General features: G+C 41.6%; 2 protein-coding genes and 1 long non-coding RNA gene across 3 annotated transcripts; 1 reads left to right on the forward strand and 2 right to left on the reverse strand.

The window, feature by feature from the left end:
• Positions 1 to 1,774: 1,774 nt before the first annotated feature.
• On the reverse strand, positions 1,775 to 4,527 carry LOC107305521. Its single transcript, XM_040524473.1, has 3 exons — positions 3,865 to 4,527; positions 3,490 to 3,790; positions 1,775 to 2,613 (listed from the first exon to the last, which is right to left on the reverse strand). The coding sequence occupies exons 1-3, from the start codon at positions 4,375 to 4,377 to the stop codon at positions 2,576 to 2,578; spliced, it is 852 nt and encodes a 283-aa protein (XP_040380407.1). The 5' UTR covers positions 4,378 to 4,527; the 3' UTR covers positions 1,775 to 2,575.
• Positions 4,528 to 9,717: 5,190 nt separating this feature from the next.
• On the reverse strand, positions 9,718 to 11,861 carry LOC121054564. The gene is made up of 3 exons (XR_005811954.1): positions 11,708 to 11,861; positions 10,963 to 11,035; positions 9,718 to 10,131 (listed from the first exon to the last, which is right to left on the reverse strand). It is a non-coding gene; the product is annotated as an uncharacterized LOC121054564 (long non-coding RNA).
• An 893-nt stretch (positions 11,862 to 12,754) lies between these two features.
• Positions 12,755 to 14,392, forward strand: LOC121054432. Its single transcript, XM_040523951.1, has 3 exons — positions 12,755 to 13,010; positions 13,959 to 14,278; positions 14,388 to 14,392. Exons 1-3 carry the CDS (start codon positions 12,970 to 12,972, stop codon positions 14,390 to 14,392), a joined length of 366 nt encoding a protein of 121 aa, XP_040379885.1. The 5' UTR covers positions 12,755 to 12,969.
• The last annotated feature ends 5,596 nt before the right edge of the window (positions 14,393 to 19,988 follow it).

The raw sequence follows: 19,988 nt of genomic DNA on the forward strand, positions 1-19,988 counted from the left end.
AAAATATTTTTAATCAGACAACTATAAGAGAAAAAAAGAAAAAAAAGAAAAAAAATCCATGGGCAAATAAATCTTGGATTAAATATTTTAAAATAATTGATATTGAGGGAAGAGTCCATCTATAAATACAATTTAGGACTTAAAAATAAAGAAAAATAAAATGAGTTAATGTGTAAATACAGTTTAGAAAATTTCAAACTCTATACTAAAATTTTTAAAATAATTGATATTGAGGGAAGAGTTCATCTATAAATACAATTTAGAAAGATCTAAAATTTTAAACATTAGGAAAAATTAAGAGAAAAGGTCAATATATAAATAAAATTTAAAAATATATAAATTTGTAATTATAATTTAAATATTTTGTAGAGAAGACTTTATGTACAAGAATACAAGTAAATGAGGTGCCATTTAAAAATATATTTAAAAAAATTAAATTCAAATTAACTATTAAAAACTAATTATTATCAAGATAATATTCTCTATATAGCAATAGTTTGTAACGATGCTAACCGCGCAATGTGCGCGGGCCACCGTACCAAATCTACATCAATGGTTCCAAGATTTTTGATGATTCGTTTGCCCTTGCATTGTCGACGACGATCTCGTTGTAAGTACCATTTCTTCTGACTAGGTGTCAACTTATCAAATATTACCATTAAACCGAAACTACAAACTGATTTTATTTTAACAACATGTCGAATAACGATTCATCCTTACTCCTTTCCATAAGCAGACTAGGCTAAACAGGTAAATTAGATCATCAATGCCTTTTCAGTTTCTTCTAGTACTTGAGTAAGGTACATTTATGTATTCTTTACATGCAAATATAAATTTGTACAGTAATATTTTCCCTACATTGAAGTATACCAACCGATAAATTATATGAAAATAATATTGAACACTTGAATATTTGTAAAATATTAAAGTAGATAATTAATTGTATTTATTTAATATGTACATAATTATATTTGCGTTTCACGAATACACAAAACTAGCATATTTAGCGACTAGAAGAAACTGAAAGGGTGATTGGTGATGCTAACTTACTTGTTCGGCATAGTCTGCTTGGTAACCTTGGTTGCTTCACGGATATGGAACCTTTCTCACGGTGAAGAAGGAAATGTGTTCTAAGTTTCTGTATTTCGCTAGTGTGTGTTCGGTGCTGTTATATAGCGAGGGGCATCGAATTTTCGCTGTTGCGGTAGGTGAAGTGGACACTCCGAAAATTTTGTTGTTGGTACGTTGAGTGGAGAAATTTGCGCAAAGGCGTGGTCGAAAGCGAAAGGAAAAGCAAAAGCTGGAAAAGCGAAAGCAAAACAAAGTAGATGTTGCCGGCCTGTCGTTCTCCCCCCGTTCGACAGGCGCAAAAGCTGCAGATGCTCCCTGAAAAAGCTGAAAAGTTGTCGCCCTGAAAAAGCTGAAAAGCTGCCGCTCATAGCAGATGCTGCCGGGGGAGGGGGGACTTGTCGACCTGCCCCCGTTCGATAGGGTCCGACTTATCGTCCCTCCCCGGTTCGATATGCTCTCGGCTGTTCGACAGCGCCATGGGCAAGGCCTGTCGACCTCCCGCCGGTCGACATGCCCCTTGTCGCGATTCGTCCATTCGACAGGTGGCTACTCCCGCGATTCCCCGTCACCGCCGTCTAATCTTGCGATTTTCCATTAAAATAATAGCATTTCTCTAAAAAATTCAGTAGGATGAGCTTGCGTGCGTGTGTTCACAGGAGCAAGTGTGCATGCGTTAATTATAAGTGCCTATGTTTATACCGTGTTTATACACAATAGACATTTCCTTTTCAAGTCTAATACATCTCCAATAGACATATATATATAGACACACACCAACAATCGGACAATTATACAATAAAAAGGATAATTTAATTGTTCTATTCATTAATACACAATCTACTGACTCATGCGATATGGCTGATCCTGTCCTGGGATACCGAACCTTTAGGGCTGTTTGAGAGAGCTTTAGATTCTAAGAAGCAGCTGTTTGATAGCCAGCTTTTGACAATCTGAAAAAGCTCCTAAACACAGCTTCTTCAGCTAATGGATTGTTAGTTCATCTTTAGAATCTGTATCTCAGAAACTGTGGACCGTTTTGGGCAGCTTCTAACAGAAGCAGCTTTTGGGAGAAGCTGCAGCTGAGAAAAACTCCCCTAAACAGGCCCTTTCTATCCTGACACACCAATTTCTATCAAACTAGTACATATATTGCTTAATTAATTGCTACATATTCTACGTTATGATACGCTAAACACTTGGACAAGTTGTGCCCGGCCTAATGCCTTCGTCTCCAATTAATACCTGTCTCCGGTACATGCATATCGACCAATTACCAGACCGAGAATATACGCTGCGTACACTGAAGAAATGGTGGTTATCAGCCCAACTAATTAATCCCCAGCACTGATCCAAGTGATGCCAAAAGAACATATTAAATCCTAACACCTGTCTCTTAATCTTCTGTACTTCCATCTGTAGGATGCCAGATTAATTTTCAAGTACTGGTTGCTGTCCTAGCTACTTTCATGCATGGCACCATGATTTGCTGGCTTCTTGTTCTACATCAAGCATCCACACAGGGGTACTTCAACTCATCATCCACTGAAAATTTCATCCGTATAGAGTAGAACAGCAAATCAGTAAGCAATTGGTAATATGAAAGTGAATGATGAACTGTTACGAGCAATGCTACTGAAAATATGATCAGCATGTATGGTGTGTTCTTTTATGCTGACGAGCTGAATAACTTTAGGGTAATTATAACCTAATTTTGTTTTCTAAATTTAAATATCTCACACTTTAGAAGTTTGGAAAACATACGGTTATAAATTAAAAATTATAATCCATTCATGTATTCGTCAAAGGCTGCGTTTGTTTTAGAGGGTGGTTGTTTTCCCCTGATTTTTTTAGTGCCTATCACATTGAATGTTTGGATACTAATTAGAAATATTAAATATAGATTATTAATAAAATCCATCTCATACTCTGGACTATTTCACGAGACGAATCTGTTTAGCCTAATTATTACATGATTAACAAATGTGATGCTACAGTAAACATTTGCTAATTATGGATTAATTAGGCTTAAAAAATTTGTCTAATGAAATAACCTTTATTTATGCAATTAGTTTTGTTATCAGTCTATATTTAATACTTCTAATTAACGTCCAAACATCCGATGTGACAAGGGACAAAAAAATTCCCTCGGTCCAAATAGCCACTTAGCATGTTAGGCTAAACTCTTCCTCGTTTTCCTCGTTTTCCGTTAGCACGTTTTTTAAATAATGTATTTCGTGAAAAAACTTTCTATATAGAAATTGTTTTAAAAGTTCAAATAACACTATTTTTCAAATTTTTAATAAATAATATATAATTAATCATGTGCTAATGACATTTATCGTTTTCCGCGCGGCTAATTGCCTTTTGTAACCTTTAGTTTGGAACGCAGCCAAGAGCTAGAGCATGTGATGCCATGACCTGGTGTGCCGTGCGAGACGACGACGACGTCGATGCGGTCGTTGCCGATGGGCAGGTCGACGAGGAGAGGGGAGAGGCGGGCGTAGGCGCCGGCGCGGACGCAGATGGTGGTGTGGAGCGCGTCCCTGTTCTGCCCTAGCCGGTTCGCCAGCGTCAGCCGCAGGTGCATCAGGCTGTTGCTGCTCACCCGCATCGACACCCACTCGCTCTCCTCGAACTCGCCGCTCTCGTCCGCCCGCACGAACCGCACCACCCTCTCCGTCTCCCGCTCCGTCGCCGGACCTCGCCGCCGCCGGATCAGCTGCTCATTATATATACACGTACAGTACAATGGCCGGCGGATCAGTTGTATACTTGTATGTCATGTCATGTCACCTGGGCCGGCGGATCGACGAGGGTGACGCGGCCGGGCTTGGGCGGGACGACCTCCACCGTCCACAGCATCATCGGGCTGGCGTTGTCGCCGGCGACGGTGACGGCGGTGCGCCACCGGAGGTACCTGCCGTTGCCGCGGAGGTAGCGCCCGGTGCCGTTGCGGAGGAGGAGGGAGCTCCTGCGGGGGAGCGCCTGCCATGCCCACCCGGGGGGCGTCGGGTGGTGGTCGGCGTCGCGCTGCTCGGCGGTGACGCCGTGGGCGGGGCCCGCCCGCGCCTGGAGGTCGGTGGCGACGAGGTACCGCCCGTAGGCGCCCCGGAGGCGGACGTAGGGGCCCTGCGCGGCGCCGGGGACGTCGCCCGTGACGTGCTCGACGGCCCACACCGTGTTGTGCGCGCCCCGCTGCGCGGACAGGCAGACCCGCCGGCCGTCGTCCTCCGCGGCGAGGTATTTGCCGCGGCGGACGACGGAGCACCGGAGCCGGACGAAGTGCGCGTCCTCGAACACCTCCATTGCCGACCATCTGTACCAGCTATACTTTCATATGTCAAGGCCGACCAGCACAGCAGCAGCTCGCCGCCGGGAAGCTCGTCGCGCGACAACCGCGGCGGCCGGCTTCGGTGGACGCCGGCGGCCGGGAGCGGATGACCATGTGGAGGTGAGACGATCGAAAGAGGAAGAGTAGGTTGCTATTCAAGAGGAGAACACTGATGATGCATGATGATTCGCGCGCGAACAAACCTGCGGCCATGGACCGATTCGCGCGTTTCAGATCCGAGTCGAACGGGCGCATGCCATGCCATGGCATGCCACGCCTGCTCGCTGCCTGAGTATGCAACCAACACTGAACACTACAGGAGTGCAGCCACCAAGGATTCTTTTTTTACACCAAGTAATCGCACCTGATCTAAATAGTTATGGAAAAAGAAATGGTAGCACATACCCACCCCAAATTTATTGTTTTCATTTTTCAATGTGTAGATCCAATTTAGACTTGAATGTTCGTGTAATGGCTTATGGCATTACAATTTACCCGGTGGCAGAACCAGGCCAAGCCAATTAGTGCTTCAGCCCTAGACCTAGGCCCAAAATATCATTCAAATTACATGTAATTATCATATAAATTTTAAAAATAAATAAGACCATGCTAGCTCAGCCCTAGGCTTTGATATTTTCAGGTTCCACCCCTGAAATTACCTGGTGAAATTCTACGAATTTTATACAATTATCTATAAGTTATAAGTTACATGTGTATATGCATTTAGGTGCAATTACACCTAACTATAAAAAAATAACTTTTAACAACCGAACCAAGTTTCAGAGTTGGATTTTCATTCCTCGGTTGAGCATCCATTCATTTACTGCATGTCACATAAATAGTTATAAAAATATAACAAGATGGATTAATATAAGATGTATCACTCTACAACAATACAAGTTCAAATTTGCTTTTTACAAGTTTTAACAAAAGACACAATTAAATCGAAACTAGTATATACATATTCATGGAAGTGATATATCTCATATTAATTTTTCTTGTTAATTTGTTTTAGTGAATGTTTAGGTGACATAGCACGTTGCTTTCCCTCTCTTTCCAGTGTACTCTGCACTCTTCCTAGCCATGCTGATGTGTTAAAAGTTTGGCCAAGATTGCCGGTCACACGAGGAGCAAGATCAACGTCAGAGGTGAAGAGTGTATGTTACTAGGTGCATGATGCACCATTGGATCCGGGAGACGGTTCTGCATGTTGATCACTACAGTAAAAAGACACGCGCATGAATTAAATTAGAGCATGTAACTCACCACTACAATGTCGTTCCTCTTGCAATCCCTTCTTTGTACATAGCTGTAACACATTCCTGTAAAGAAAAATACTTTGTATTAATCCACATCATCAACAACATGTATAAGGATTAGGGTTCTGTGGTGAGGAGGTAAAAGGAAGGTGAGAAAAAAAAAACGTGATGGGAGGAGACGAGGAGAGGTGAGCGCCCGCGTGAATTTCCCTAGTTGCCTTCTCTACCCATTTTGCTCGAAGTTGGATTTCTAACATCTGAAGAGAATATTCTCTAGGTGGTGGCTAAATCTGAGCCTTCTCCTTCAACCTCGAAAAAAGTGGTGATCATATCGTAAATCCCACAAACCAAATGCACTCTAAATGTGTCAAAAATCCTCTCAAATTAAAAACATGGCCATTCTTTTTCTCTTCCTGTTTCAGACTAAAAAAAATCAGAAGATTCGTCCAATAAAAAGTATCTCGAGGTACCAACTCATTTTTGAACATTGGATCTAAAAGTACACATCCTACTCAGCTAGATCCAATGGTGGGAAACGATTTGGTACCTTAAGATATTTTTTGTTGGATGGGAGCAAATCTAAAAAATAAGTAGATCACATAAATGTCTCCAAATTCACAAAGTCTAAATTCTTTCTTGTCGTGTTCCAGGCCTAAGTTTTTAAAAGTAACCAGGTATTTTTCCCTTCTAGCTTCATTGATCTATTGTATTCACATAATGAAAATCTACGCCACACCGTTAGGATTTGGAACATAATCACCATGTTTTATATTATAAGACTTATGGTATTTTCTAGATTTATTTATATACTAATGAATCTAGACATATACATGAAACATATACATTAATATATAGATGAATCAAGTCTTATAATATTAAACGGAGGAAAACTTGAGCGGAGGTTTGGAGAATAGGAGCCGCTGAGCCACCAGCCAGGAGGTTGGTCGTCGTGCGCTTGTGGGCGGACGGGAACAAGAGTGCTGCAGCCTCTGCGTTAGTGCGTAGCGTACGCATGCGTGAGTATGCAGGATTGATATTCAGCCAGCCAGCCAACCAGCCCGTAGAAGTTGAGAAGAGGGAGGCAGGAGGAAGTCTCAATATGATGCGAGTCTTTTGCTTACTGCAGGTTTTTTCTCTTTTTTTTTCTTAACTAGGTATATATCCGTGCTTTACAACGAAAGTATATTTGTTCATAAGGAAATAGTTAACTCAAAACACAAATTTTAGTACTTATTTTCTGAAAGCTCAATTATGTCAATATGGTTTTTGCCGATACTTATTTTAGTTGGCTTTGTCTGGATGAGAGGAGATAAGCAAAGTTCATGCCAAAATGGTGTCAATTATCTTCTCTCACCCAAGATCAACTAAAGTTTGTCTGCTCCTGCTCGACTTCTCTAGATACAATTGCTGCTGGCTATGCAAAAATCTTTGTAGAGACCTAGAACAATATCAACCGAGATTTCTAAAGATAAGAACAAATCAAGAGCAAGAACGAAAATAGAGGGGCTTATTACTGACTTTGCACGATGGTGAGAGCACAGTGTTTGAACGATACGATTTCCATGCCGTCCTCCAGCCGCTGCCTCGTCTTTGTCCTCCTCCAGTGTTGGTGGTGAAGCATCTAAGGCCCCGTTGTTAATTTTGATAATTAATGACAAGCGCTAAATATTTGATTCAGTACCACGTCCTTGATGCACATGAATGATTATCGAAGGATTAAAAGATTGAAGGCACGGAGCGAAGAAAAGAAACGGTAAAACTCGGGTATTAACTTTAAATAGATCGAGGCGAAGGGCGATCGAATTTGATAGTTTGTTTTTAGCTTTACCGTACTATTAAGAGGGGTAATGACCTAGCAAAGAGATGAGTTTAATTGCCACGTTAGGTCATTTACATAAACACTTGAAACATATTTTCATTCATTCAAAGTTCACTGTAGTCGGCCAGACCAAGCTCGGTCAGACCGAGCATGCCATTGCGGTCTGACCGTAGTCCACAGGCCGGTCTGACTGGCCACATAGTGGCGGTCTGACCGACTGGTTCGGCTGGTCTGACCACAGGTACTTGGGCATCTATGGGCGGTTTGACCGGCTCCTTGGAGGTGGATTTTTGGCCCCTCGGGTTGGCCGATACAGAGTCGACGGAGCCACAGTCAGTCAGACTGAGCTGATGGCGGTCTGACTGAGCTAAGGTCGGTCTGACCGGCCATTCATCTCCGAACTAACCAGCCAGGCTGATAACATCATCTGTCAGAGCTCCAATGGCTAGTTTTCTAGCCGTTGCACAATAGTACGGTCTGACTAGCCAGATACCTCCGGTCAGACCGGCAGTACACAGAGTTGGGGCATTTCGACCCCAACGGCTAGAACTTGTTGGTGGGGGTATAGATACTCCCCCACCATTAGTAAGGGAGCTCTCTTGGCTGCCATTTCAATTGCTCACACCCCTTGCATCTCTCCCACACTCATTTGAGCTTAGGGTTCATCCATTTAGTGCGTTAGAGGGAGTTCTAGCCAAGAGTCAAGTGCATTGCTTTATTTTAGAGCTAGTGTGGCACTTGATCATCTCCATGTTGGGTCAACGCTTGTTACTCTTGGAGGTTGCCGCCTCCTAGACGGCTTGTGGAGGAGTTGCCCGGTGATCTGTCCAAGAAGTTGTGAAAGAGGTCCGATGCCGGTTTGTGAGTGGCTCGGTGTTCGCCATCTCCGGAGTGGAGAAAGAACAACTCTAGTGATCGAGGCTTAGGTAGTCCTCTTCTTGGGCCGGCTGCCGCCTTGCCCACCCCTTGATGAAGGAGGCGTGCGGTGGCTTTGTGGTTGAGCGGTGGAGTTAGGCTCGCCGAAACCGGCGAGTTTTCGAACCTCGGTGAAAAATTGCTTGTCTCATTGTCTCTCTTACTGGCCGCATTTATATTTGTGCAATTTACATTTCTAGAGACATACTTGTGATCATTTCAACCTAGGATTGCAAAATTAGACTTAGAAAGTGCGATTTACTTTCCTAGTGATATAATTGAGCCACTGTCACCCTAGGATTACAAAATATAACTTAGTTACTTGTTTAGTCTTACTCTGCATCAAGCCTAACAACTTAGGTTAATTTTGATTAGTGACTAGTAATGGTGCACGTGCAAGGCACGTTTTGATCCATATGAAATAAGCACAAAATTATGTGTATGATTTTAAACTGCATAATAAAATATCATCTATGTCAGAACTGCTCTTTAGAATTTCTAAAATTGCACATAACCCATAATAAGAGAACCAAATGTTATTCCCTCCGGTCCACATTATACAATTTTCTGGCCTTGATTAAATTCATATATATGCTAATAAATCTAAACATATATGTTGATATATGGATAAATGTAGGCAAACCCAAAAAGTTTTATAATATAAAACGGATGGAGTATCTATTAACAGATGTGTGAGTTTGATATGTTATTGACTTCATTCAAAAAAATATATGGCACCACTGCACCACATACTAATCCATAAAATTACAATGAACTTCAAAAACATGCAATTCAGTTGATTCGTTACTATAATTTGTCGTGATTAAGAAAACTGACTTATCTAAACATGTATATAAAGTATGATGACAAATAGAAGTGTTCAAAAGCAAATCAGTTTATGCGTAAAAATATATAAAAAAGGATAGTAGTAGTGCACGTGCAAGGCACGTTTCTGTACTATATGTCATGGTAAGTATATAGATGCAATTAAGTTTATTATAATATTCCTATGAAACATATATCCCACGGAACATACAAATGTGAAATTTAATATACGACATAACTCTCCATTACCCTATTTACAAAAATAGAGAACAAACAATAATACCAAATATATACAATTTATCATAACTTGAAAAAATTTTAGAAACCTCAGAGTAACATATATATGTCTATTTGGCATTCAAACAACTATACTATCTAAAGTATCTGATTGGAAAAAAGAGTCCACAATATCTCTGGATAAAACTAAAAATATTTGGTTAAGAACTTGTATATCCTCGTGTACCATTGCAACATTTGGAACATAGGATAATTTGAGCTAACAAGGTCACACCTTAAATTGAAGAAAAAAATTCCTCAATGCTTAAACATAATTTGCATAGAAGATGACACACTGCTCACATCTTATGGTCAGCAAGCATATACATTTATCACCACCTCAATAAAATAATAGAATCTAGTGTATTGTAGAATGGTGTCCAACAAATCCAGCCTTGTTGTCATCTACAAAAGAAGGATAATAAAAAGCACAGAAAGAAATTGAAAGCAAAGAGCCAGTATAGGACTATAGCTAGATTAAAATTCAAAGTTCAATAGATTCTAGTAAATTTATCGTGGCAAATCCATCTTGCTCACAACCATTGCTGGTGAGGTGTTCCTATGTTCTCAATGCGCGACATGGCCATTATATTGGTGTTTGTCGTCTCCCGTGCAAACTTGACGTTCTCAGTTCTCTGTCATAAAACATGTGAATGCCGGTTAAAACAAGAAAAACAGCTACAAAAAACATACTGAATTTCAGATGGGTATACAGCTACAAAGAAATCTCATGATCTCCATTGTTGGTGTTCTACTGTGGAAATTGTGGGAACAAAACCGAATTTTGTTACAACAGTACCAAAAAATTTAGCAGTTGGTGCATATTGATTTAGTGCAAAGCAAAATTGTAAGAGGGTCGTGTAGAGGGTTCGGCGTGATTGGCCGGGCCTAAACGATAGCCATCGAGTATTGCTAGAGAGTTTCATTAATAATATATATCAAGGTTTATTTTACTAACATGAAGTACATAGCAAGGATAAATTCACTAAGATTACACGCAGCGGAATTCAGAAACAACACACTAAGTAAAGACATCCCATGTAAATATGGTATCATGATATGGTCATATTTTGTTTCATCATGTCCAATAAAATATTTTTAAAAAGGGTGATCTAAAGCAAGAGACAGGATACTGAAATGTTTGCTTCCAAACTCCAGAAGCTTTCATGAAACTTAGTAAAATATTTAGCTTCAACAATAAGCTGCAACTTTGAAGGGGGCCGGGTTTCACCTGGTGCAGGCTCCAAAGAGTGCAAAACAACAAGCCGCTGGTAACATGTCACTAATTATTTAGTCAAGAGAGAAAAGTTGCAATTTAAGTTCAGTGGCACATGTATCACAGAGAACAATTAATCTTTGGGTGCGCATTATCTGTATTGTTAAGAAAAATATAAAATTGCAGCTATCGAATTGCAGAGTGGTAAGTTCCTGACCACGTATTAAATTAATTAACTTCATACCTGTACCTTTCCAATCAGCAATGCTATGGTAAAATCCTTTCCAAATTGTTCTGAAAAATATCATTTCCCATCAGTAGTGCTGCGAAAAAATATTTTTCCAATAAGCACTGCTCCTATCAAAACTTAACTAAGATGATACATGCCTTGAAAAGTATTTAATCATATCTAATGTTTAATGCTAACGATAAATTGCAAAACCATGGGGTTTTCCTTCAATTCAGGGACTCCCCAATTGATCAATTAAAACAGAAATAAGTTGTATTTTGACATTATCACTTGCACATTCCTAAATACATTCTATACCTATTCAGTCAGCATGTATATGTGTATAAAATTAAAATTGATATGTTCACCAAAAAATCATTACTATATAAAAAATTAAAATAGGTTGGTGAGACACTGTGACGGGTTAGTTATATATGGGAGGGATCAGATCAGTTAACAATCATCCAGTAAGCATGAAGCAAAATCTTCTCTGTGTAACAACATATATCATCATTCATCAAATGACCCTTCAAAAAAATCCACGCACTTAATTTTACATCAGGATTGACTCAATCACTCAAATAGAACACAAAGAGTAGTTGTGTTAAGCAGTATAGAAAAAGATACAGTAAAATCTGTTAATGACCTGAGTTGAGAGAGAGATAGAGGTTAGGCTAGCGTGCTCTAGTCGGGAAGAAAATACAGTGACTCATAGCACACCGAAACTTCAAGTGCGTGAAGGAAGGGAAAGAAGACGTGTGTTTACCACCGGATTAGTTGGGGCGGGACCGCGGGAGCAGGTGACGGAGTCAGCGTCGGCCGGAAGCGCGGGCGCGACGGCAGCCGGGAGCGTGGGGCGCGGGCGTTGTTGGGGTGCCAGAGGTGAGCGCCGGAGTGGGAGCGGGAGCCGGCGCCGGCCGGTTGGAGTGGCGGCATTCGGCGTTAGGCGCTGGAGCGGTAGCAGGCGAAGTTGAGGGTGAGGGCGAGAGCTTTCACCGGCATGACAGGCGCAAAGTGCGTGTAAGATCATAGTCATGATCTATATTTTGTGATGAATAATTGGCTTGTAAATTGATAGATTTAGTTTGTAAACAATTATTGTGTTGGTTTGAATGTGTGACTAATGTGGGTCAGGTTGCGATATCTATGCCCGGAAGCGGTTGGTTTGTCTCTGTGTGTGCAGGTGACTTGAGGTCAACTGTGGTCAATGGCTGGTAAGGACCATGACTAGGTTCAGGAAAGAACTGAGGTCTGGATGGTCGAGATGCGGACCATGACTAATTTTAGGGAGGAACCGAGGTCTGGATGGTCGGAATGCCATGTGACATGGTTGGAGTAGAGTCGTGATTCTCGGAGGTCAATACCGGTCACCGGCGATGGGATCGTGACTAAGCTCAGGGAGGAGCTGAGGTCCGGATGATCAAAGATGCCGGGTGACAGTGTTGAATACGAGATGGCACATGGTGGAGGAACACCGTGTGAGATGGAGTCGTAACGGGCTTCACATGTTGCATGTGTAAGCATCGGAAAATCGCGTAGTAAATCGGATAAGAAAAAGAGGAAGGCGGTACATGAATCGGATTGCTACAGTGACGCGGGTACGGTAGCAAACCGGTTCGGACACTGTAGCAACCCGGGTACTGTAGCGCGGGACTTGATTTTGGAAAGTTGGATTCTAATTGGAGATAATTTTTGGAGATGAGTCCTACTAGGATAAGGAGTCTGATTCCTAGTCAGAGATAGATTTTGTTGATATAAATAGGTACCGAGGGGTATGCCCCCGGTGTGCTTTTGGAGATTTAGAATTAGAAAATTAGAGTTGAATAGTTGTTGATTCTAGATCAACAATTTTGAGAGGAGTGCTGTTGTTGCACTTTGTAAATACTAGTTGAAGCAATAAAGTTGAGAGCATTCAATCTATAGATTCTTCTTTCATCTACCGGTATTTCTCGACGATCTGATTGACGGCACATGAGCAACGCGATCAAGTTAATTTTAGGAGCGGCGTAACCAGATTGGCGGCATAGGATGGCGTTACCAGAGGTAATCGCAGGAGCGGCTAACCAGAGGTAATCTTTTATTTCACGAAAGATTTTTGGGATTTGGTTTTCTCTACCATTCACCCCCCTCTGGTAGGTCTGTTTAACTCTGTTTCGATCCTACAAGTGGTATCAGAGCCTCGTTTACTTCTTTTTGGATTTTTATTTGATCTTCAGTTGCTATGGCTAATAAATTTTCAACTAAGCCCCATGTGTCGGATGGTACTGATTTTCCCTATTGGTGCAAAAAGATGAAATCGTATATTATGGCCGAGAATTATGATATTTGGATAAAAGTTGAAAATCCCTATGAAATTCCTAATCATATTAATACCGCTGCTCGAAAAACTCAATTTTAAAATAATTGCAAAGCTCGTAATATTTTACTTAATGGAATATCTCGTTCTGATTTTGATCGTGTTTCTCATCTTGAAACTGCGAATGAGATTTGGACAGCCCTAAACAATTTTCATCAAGGGACTTCCAATATCAAGGAACTTCGCAAAGATGTTTTTAAAAAAGATTACATGAAATTTGAGATGAAATCTAGAGAGTCCTTGGATGATTACCTTGCTCGTTTCAATAAAGTTTTAAGCAATCTTCGATATGTTGATGCTTCTTTTGAAACAAACTATTCTCAATCTGAAGTTTCTCGACACTTTTTGAATGGTCTTGATATGTCTATTTGGGAGATGAAAGTTACATCTATTCAGGAGTCTGTGGACATGTCTGCTTTGACTTTAGATTCGCTTTACACTAAACTCAAAACTCATGAGATGAATATTCTATCCGTAAAGTTGAGTCTAAGTCTAATGCTTTGGGTTCTCCTGCATCCTCTTTCGATAATGGCTCTTCTTCATCGGCACTTAATGCTTTTTCTGCTTTTAACGCCATGTCCGATGATCAACTCGAGCAACTCGAGAAGAAGGACTTGGCTACGCTTATTAACAAGTTGTCTCGAGCTATGAATAATATCAGGTTCAAGAAAAGAGGAGGTCCAATTCGTTGCTTTGCATGTGGAGGACTAGATCACATCCGATCTCATTGTCCCAAGCTCAGGAGAGCGAAGAAGGACGACAATGGAGACAAGTTCAAGGATGATAAGCCGAAGAGTTCATTTAGAGGAAGGAGGTCAAAGGAATCTTTCAGGAAGATATTGGATCAAGTCTGCGCCGCCTTTGAGCCACTAAGCGATGTAGATGGAGATAGTGAAGAAGATGAAAATAAAGGAAGGCACATCTCCGGTGTTTGCCTCATGTCGCGTGATGAATCAGAATTAAGTGAGGACAATGAGATAAGTTCTCTTGAACAAACTATTCTTATTTTAAGTGCAAAAAATAAAAAATGTGAGAAGATGTATAAGAAACAAGAGTTTGTAATTGAATCTCTTAATGCTGAAATTGCTAGATTAAAATCTCTTATTCCTAATGATGATAATTGCAAAAATTGTGAGGTTTTGATGCATGAAATTTCAAAAATTAGAGATATTAATATTTCACATGATCTGAAAACTAAATCTTCTTTTGCTCTTGGTTTTGCCATGCTTACACGCACTTGTGATGAGTTGTTTTTAACTAAAAAGATGTTGAAGAAATATCAAATTGCTTTTTATGCTAGTTCGATGTTTAACATGCTTTGTGCTAAAAAGTTAAAGCAACACCGTGATATTTTAGATTGCTCGACATGCACATCAAACAAGATGAAGTTAAAATATGCTTTAGCTCGTGTTGAGTACATGAAAGAAATTGTGAAAACTAATGAAGTGCTTTCTTGCCCCAAATGTTATAATAGCAAAAGTGTCAAGGTTGATTGCAAAAACTGTGCTAATCTTGAAAAAGAGGTTTCTTATTTGAAAAGTTCTTTGAAAAGATTTTCTGATGGTAAGAAACAACTTAACATGATTTTGGATCAATCAAAAGTGACTAGCTGCAATAGTGGTGTTGGTTTCAAAACTTTGACAAAACCAAGTAATGAAAAAACAGTTTTTAAGTCTGCTGGTTTTATGTCCTCTTCTTCTGAAACACTGAAAGAAACAAAAACAAAAAGTTCAAAACCATCTATTTCTCAAGAAAAATATAATTGCTCTTTTTGTGGAAAAGATGGACACTTGGTCGGTTTTTGTTTTAGACTTACTCGAAAACAGAAAAAACAAAGAGAAATTGCTTTTGCAAAATCAAAATGGCAAAAATCGAGTTTTTCTTCTCGAAGGACGGTCAGACCGACTTTGTACCAGCGATCAGACCGACTATCGGTTAGACCAAACCCACGGTCAAACCGGCTTCAGGCAGTTTCTTCCAACCGAAAACATGTTGAATTTTCTACTGGTTTTGCTTCTGTTGGTTCTGGTCGTGTGTCTTAGTACTGGGTTCCTAAGTTTTTATTGTCTAACCCAAGTACTTAGGCTTCGACATCTGCTTTTGTAGTAGGCTTTTCAGTTGTCTATTTTCATGGAGAATTTGGAGTTATTTGTCCTTTTGGCATCAATTGAGGGGGAGTTTTTTGGTTCCTTGTAGTGTGTATATTGTTTGTTCTTTTGATTTTGTTTGTGCATACATGGTGTGATATAAAAAAACAAAAAAATTAAAAAAAATTAAAAGGAGAGCTTTGTTATATGCTTTAAGTATATTCTTGTGCTTGCTAGCAATACTTGTTAGGTTTTGTGGCTACTGGCTTAGCTTGTATGTTTCCATGTTTTGATATGAGTCACTGCTTTTACATCTAAGTGATATGATACATGACATATAATTCTTTTACTTGAATTAAGTAAATATGCAATATTGATACTATCACTAATTTGGATGATTGGCGTTCATATATATGCTTGATGATTTTTACATTGCTCATATGCTCTTTTAATGTCTCAAGTGGTGAAAAAAAAGAAAAGAAAAAAATGAATACCGAATCCTTGGACAGTCTTGACGACAAGGACGTATTCGATGTGAAAAAATAATGGGTGCCGAATCCTTGGAAATAGTTTTTACGACAAGGACGTACCCAAAATATGTTTGTCTTGAGAATGAGCACGTCAATTTGAGAAAGAATGTTTTAATCTTCTGGTCTATATGTGATTGTCATTCTTTCCTTGTTAGGCTAGTAGATATGTTGCATTATAAATCATTGAAATCACGAATTTTCAATGTTGATTTGATCTTAATTGTAATAGATATGATTCATGTTTAAACTTGAATGCATGCTTGTTAGCTAACTAGTCATTTTATCTAACTTGTTATTGCAATACATGCTCTTGAATTACTTTTGGTATATTGCAAACGCTCTCAGAAAAAAAAAGGAGTTAAATTTTGACAAGGTTTTTGAATATTGCATTGCATATACATGTTTTATATTTTTCCTTTTGATATTCTTGATGAATCATTGTCAAAGGGGGAGCAATATATAAAATGCATCTTGAAAGGGGGAGAAATAAAAATTTGCTTCGATTTTTAATATAGTCGATTTTATGCTTTTTGACATATTTATTTGTCTTTATTTTTTAAAAACAAATTTGCGTTTTTCGAGTTGCATTTTGGAGTTATTGCCAATGTGTTCATCAAGGGGGAGATTGTAAGATCATAGTCATGATCTATATTTTGTGATGAACAATTGGCTTGTAAATTGATAGATTTAGTTTGTAAACAGTTATTGTGTTGGTGTGAGTGTGTGTGACTAATGTGGGTCAGGTTGTGATATCTGTGCCGGGAAGCGGTTGGTTTGTCTCTGTGTGTGCAGGTGACTTGAGGTCAACTGTGGTCAATGGCTGGTAAGGACCATGACTAGGTTCAGAAAAGAACTGAGGTCTGGATGGTCGGGATGCGGACCATGACTAAGTTTAGGGAGGAACCGAGGTCTGGATGGTCGGAATGCCATGTGACATGGTTGGAGTAGAGTCGTGATTCTCGGAGGTCAATACCGGTCACCGGCGGTGGGATCGTGACTAAGCTCAGGGAGGAGCTGAGGTCCGGACGATCAAGGATGCCGGGTGACAGTGTTGAATACGAGATGGCACATGGTGGAGAAACACCGTGTGGGATGGAGTCGTAACGGGCTTCACATGTTGCATGTGTAAGCATCGGAAAATCGCGTAGTAAATCAGATAAGAAAAAGAGGAAGGCGGTACATGAATCGGATTGCTACAGTGGCGCGGGTACTGTAGCAAACCGGTTCGGACACTGTAGCAACCCGGGTACTGTAGCGCGGGACTTGATTTTGGAAAGTTGGATTCTAATTGGAGATAATTTTTGGAGATGAGTCCTACTAGGATAAGGAGTCTGATTCCTAGTCAGAGATAGATTTTGTTGATATAAATAGGTACCGAGGGGTATGCCCCCGGTGTGCTTTTGGAGATTTAGAATTAGAAAATTAGAGTTGAATAGTTGTTGATTCTAGATCAACAATTTTGAGAGGAGTGCTGTTGTTGCACTTTGTAAATACTAGTTGAAGCAATAAAGTTGAGAGCATTCAATCTACAGATTCTGCTTTCATCTACCGGTTTTTCTCGATGATCTGATTGACGGCACAGGAGCAACGCGATCAAGTTAATTTCAGGAGCGGCGTAACCAGATTGGCGCCATAGGACGACGTTACCAGAGGTAATCGCAGGAGCGGCTAACCAGAGGTAATCTTTTATTCCGCGAAAGATTTTTGGGTTTTGGTTTTCTCTACCATTTACCCTCCTCTGGTAGGTCTGTTTAACTCTGTTTAACTCTTTTCAGAAGAACAGACTCTGATACCAATTGAAGTCCTAGGGAGACAGCCTAGAGGGGGATGAATAGGTATCCTGAAAATTTCTTCAAAACAACAGCGGTTAGTAGGGACCGGACCATCCGGTCCTTGAGCCGGACCAGGGTTTCACTTACCGCGTAAACCGCCAAAACCACGCTCTCGCGGATCCCGCACGAAAACCGCAAAAACCGTGACAAATTTGAATCCAAAAAAATTTGAATTTAAACTCGCACGGTTTTCGTGGCTTACCGCGTGGTTTTGCACGGTTACCGTGTGGTTTTGCCGGGAAGGGGAGAGAGAGGGGAGGAGGAAGGGGATTCTCACCGGCGGCGGCGAACACGCGGGCGAGTCGGCGAGATAGAGGCGAAGGGGGCGACGCGGGTAGGAGCGGAAGATCGGCGGTGGCGACAGAGATCGATCGGCGACGGTGAGGAGACCGGGCGCGACGGTGACCGGGCGGCGAAGGAGTGCGTGGCGCTGGGGAGGCTCCCTGGCGGCGACGAGGGCGACAGCAGGTCGGCGACAGCGAGGCGGAGGCGGTGACGCAGCTGGACGGCGACGACCGGTGGCTGGCGGCTGGATCTACTGGCGGCGGCGAACGACGACAGCGCGGCGGCGGCTCGGACGAAGGCGGAAAGTGGGCGACGGCGCGCGGTGGCTCGGAATTTATAGGGTGGCGGCGCCGGCTAGGGCGGGCGGAGGTTGGAGACCGTGTCGGGCACGACGCGGTCTCGGCGGCGGCCGATGCGGCGGCGGCGGTTGCGGCGGCGGCGCGGACTCGGACTCGGCGCGGCGCGGGCGCGCGGGCTGGCGCGGAGGCGGGGTTTACTGTCGCTGACAGGTGGGCCCCACCTGTCAGTGGCGCGAGGAAGGAGGGAGCGGCGACGGACTTCGCGGCGCGAGCGAGCGAGCGAGCTGCGCCGAGGCAGCGGCCCAGGCAGGGCGCGCGCGGGGAGGAGGAGAGAGCCGGTCGGCTGGGCCGGCCGAGGGGAAATGGGCCGGCTCGGCTGGGCCGGCCCGGGAAGGAAGGAGAGGAAAAAGAAAAAGGAAAAAGAAAAGGAAGGGAGGAAAATTGGACTTCGGCCCAATTTGAGAAGGAAGGAAAAAGAAAGGAAAAAGGAGGGAAAAGGAAAACCCCACTTTTGCCGAATTTTAAATTAATTTGTTTGATCAAATTTTATACTTCTGCAATTTGAATTTAAATCCAGTTAATCGATTTGCGAGCCTCGATTTAACTGAGTTAATTTCTTTAGAGGGATTTTTCCTGAGTTAATTAAGCCAATTGTTATTTACGAATTCTTTTTTACGATTTAAGGCTTAGGACAAAACTCCGGGTGTGACAAGTGGTCTTGATCGGGCGCAACAGGGAGAAGGATGATTTTTTGAAGAACGATGGCAGAGAGATGTGACTTCGAGCGAGAGGTGCAGGGCGCGAAGGATTGAGAAGCAGGAGAAATGCAGTGGTGGAAGTGCCTCACTCTGGAGAAAAATGAGATCTTATAAAGCAGGCGGGCAGAAAAGAGCCGTTAACGCAGTGCGCCAAAACAAGGGTACCGTTGAACTGTACTATTACAACAGTAAGCCGATAGCGGGAATCAGTTACAAAAGAGGAAATTTCGGAACAATGAATTATTCCGAAATTGGGGGGCATGTGTTAACGCCAGATTTTGGCAAATGGGCGTTATTGATTGAAACACGATTAAAGATCGAATAGGATAAGGAAACTCAGATCGGCTGGAGATAAGAAGCTGGACGCGGGGAGGATGCATCCGATAGAGTTCGAATTGAACAAGAATAGGAGTCCAATTGGGCCTAGAGCCTGGAGATAAGTTCGGTATTTAACCGTGAGTCCGTGTAAATTAGTTAAATTTATCTCGAAGTTTGTTTAGGATTCGGTTGATTAATTAGAATTCGAATAATATAAAGTTAGTTGGTAGCGGATTCTTATCCGGTTAAGTTATTTCCCGGGGTTATAAATATAGGTGCCCGGGATCCTTGTAAAATATCTTTCGATCAATTGAACTTAGCGCATCGCCTCAAATCATCGACTTGCTCGAGCTTTCGGTGCGGGGTTTGTCAGCTTCGCAATGTAAGTTCTAGTTCGTCAAAACTCATCGATCAATTAAGGCAGAACTATCTCGGTTGTATTCGATCTTCTGTTTAGTTGATCGGCGGGCTGAGCTCTATCATTATTTTATTCTGTTTTGGTTTAAGGTAATGGTAGTTCTCGATCAAGTTCTCATAAGTTCTTCTATCTGATTTATTCGCGTGAGTCTTGCTGATCTAATT

The sequence above is a fragment of the Oryza brachyantha genome, chromosome 5 (assembly GCF_000231095.2).
Source record: "Oryza brachyantha chromosome 5, ObraRS2, whole genome shotgun sequence".
NCBI lineage: Eukaryota > Viridiplantae > Streptophyta > Magnoliopsida > Poales > Poaceae > Oryza > Oryza brachyantha.

Bases quoted from the DNA above. Each gene is read 5' to 3' on its own strand.
- LOC107305521 (XM_040524473.1), bottom strand. From the start codon at position 4,377: ATGGAGGTGTTCGAGGACGCGCACTTCGTCCGGCTCCGGTGCTCCGTC. The intron at 3,791-3,864 runs GTGACATGACAT...TATAATGAGCAG, and splicing joins TCGTCGATCCGCCGGCCCAG to CTGATCCGGCGGCGGCGAGG. The intron at 2,614-3,489 runs GTCATGGCATCA...TGAAATTTTCAG, and splicing joins CGTCTCGCACGGCACACCAG to TGGATGATGAGTTGAAGTAC.
- LOC121054432 (XM_040523951.1), top strand. From the start codon at position 12,970: ATGGCGTTACCAGAGGTAATCGCAGGAGCGGCTAACCAGAG. The intron at 13,011-13,958 runs GTAATCTTTTAT...GAATAATATCAG, and splicing joins GCAGGAGCGGCTAACCAGAG to GTTCAAGAAAAGAGGAGGTC.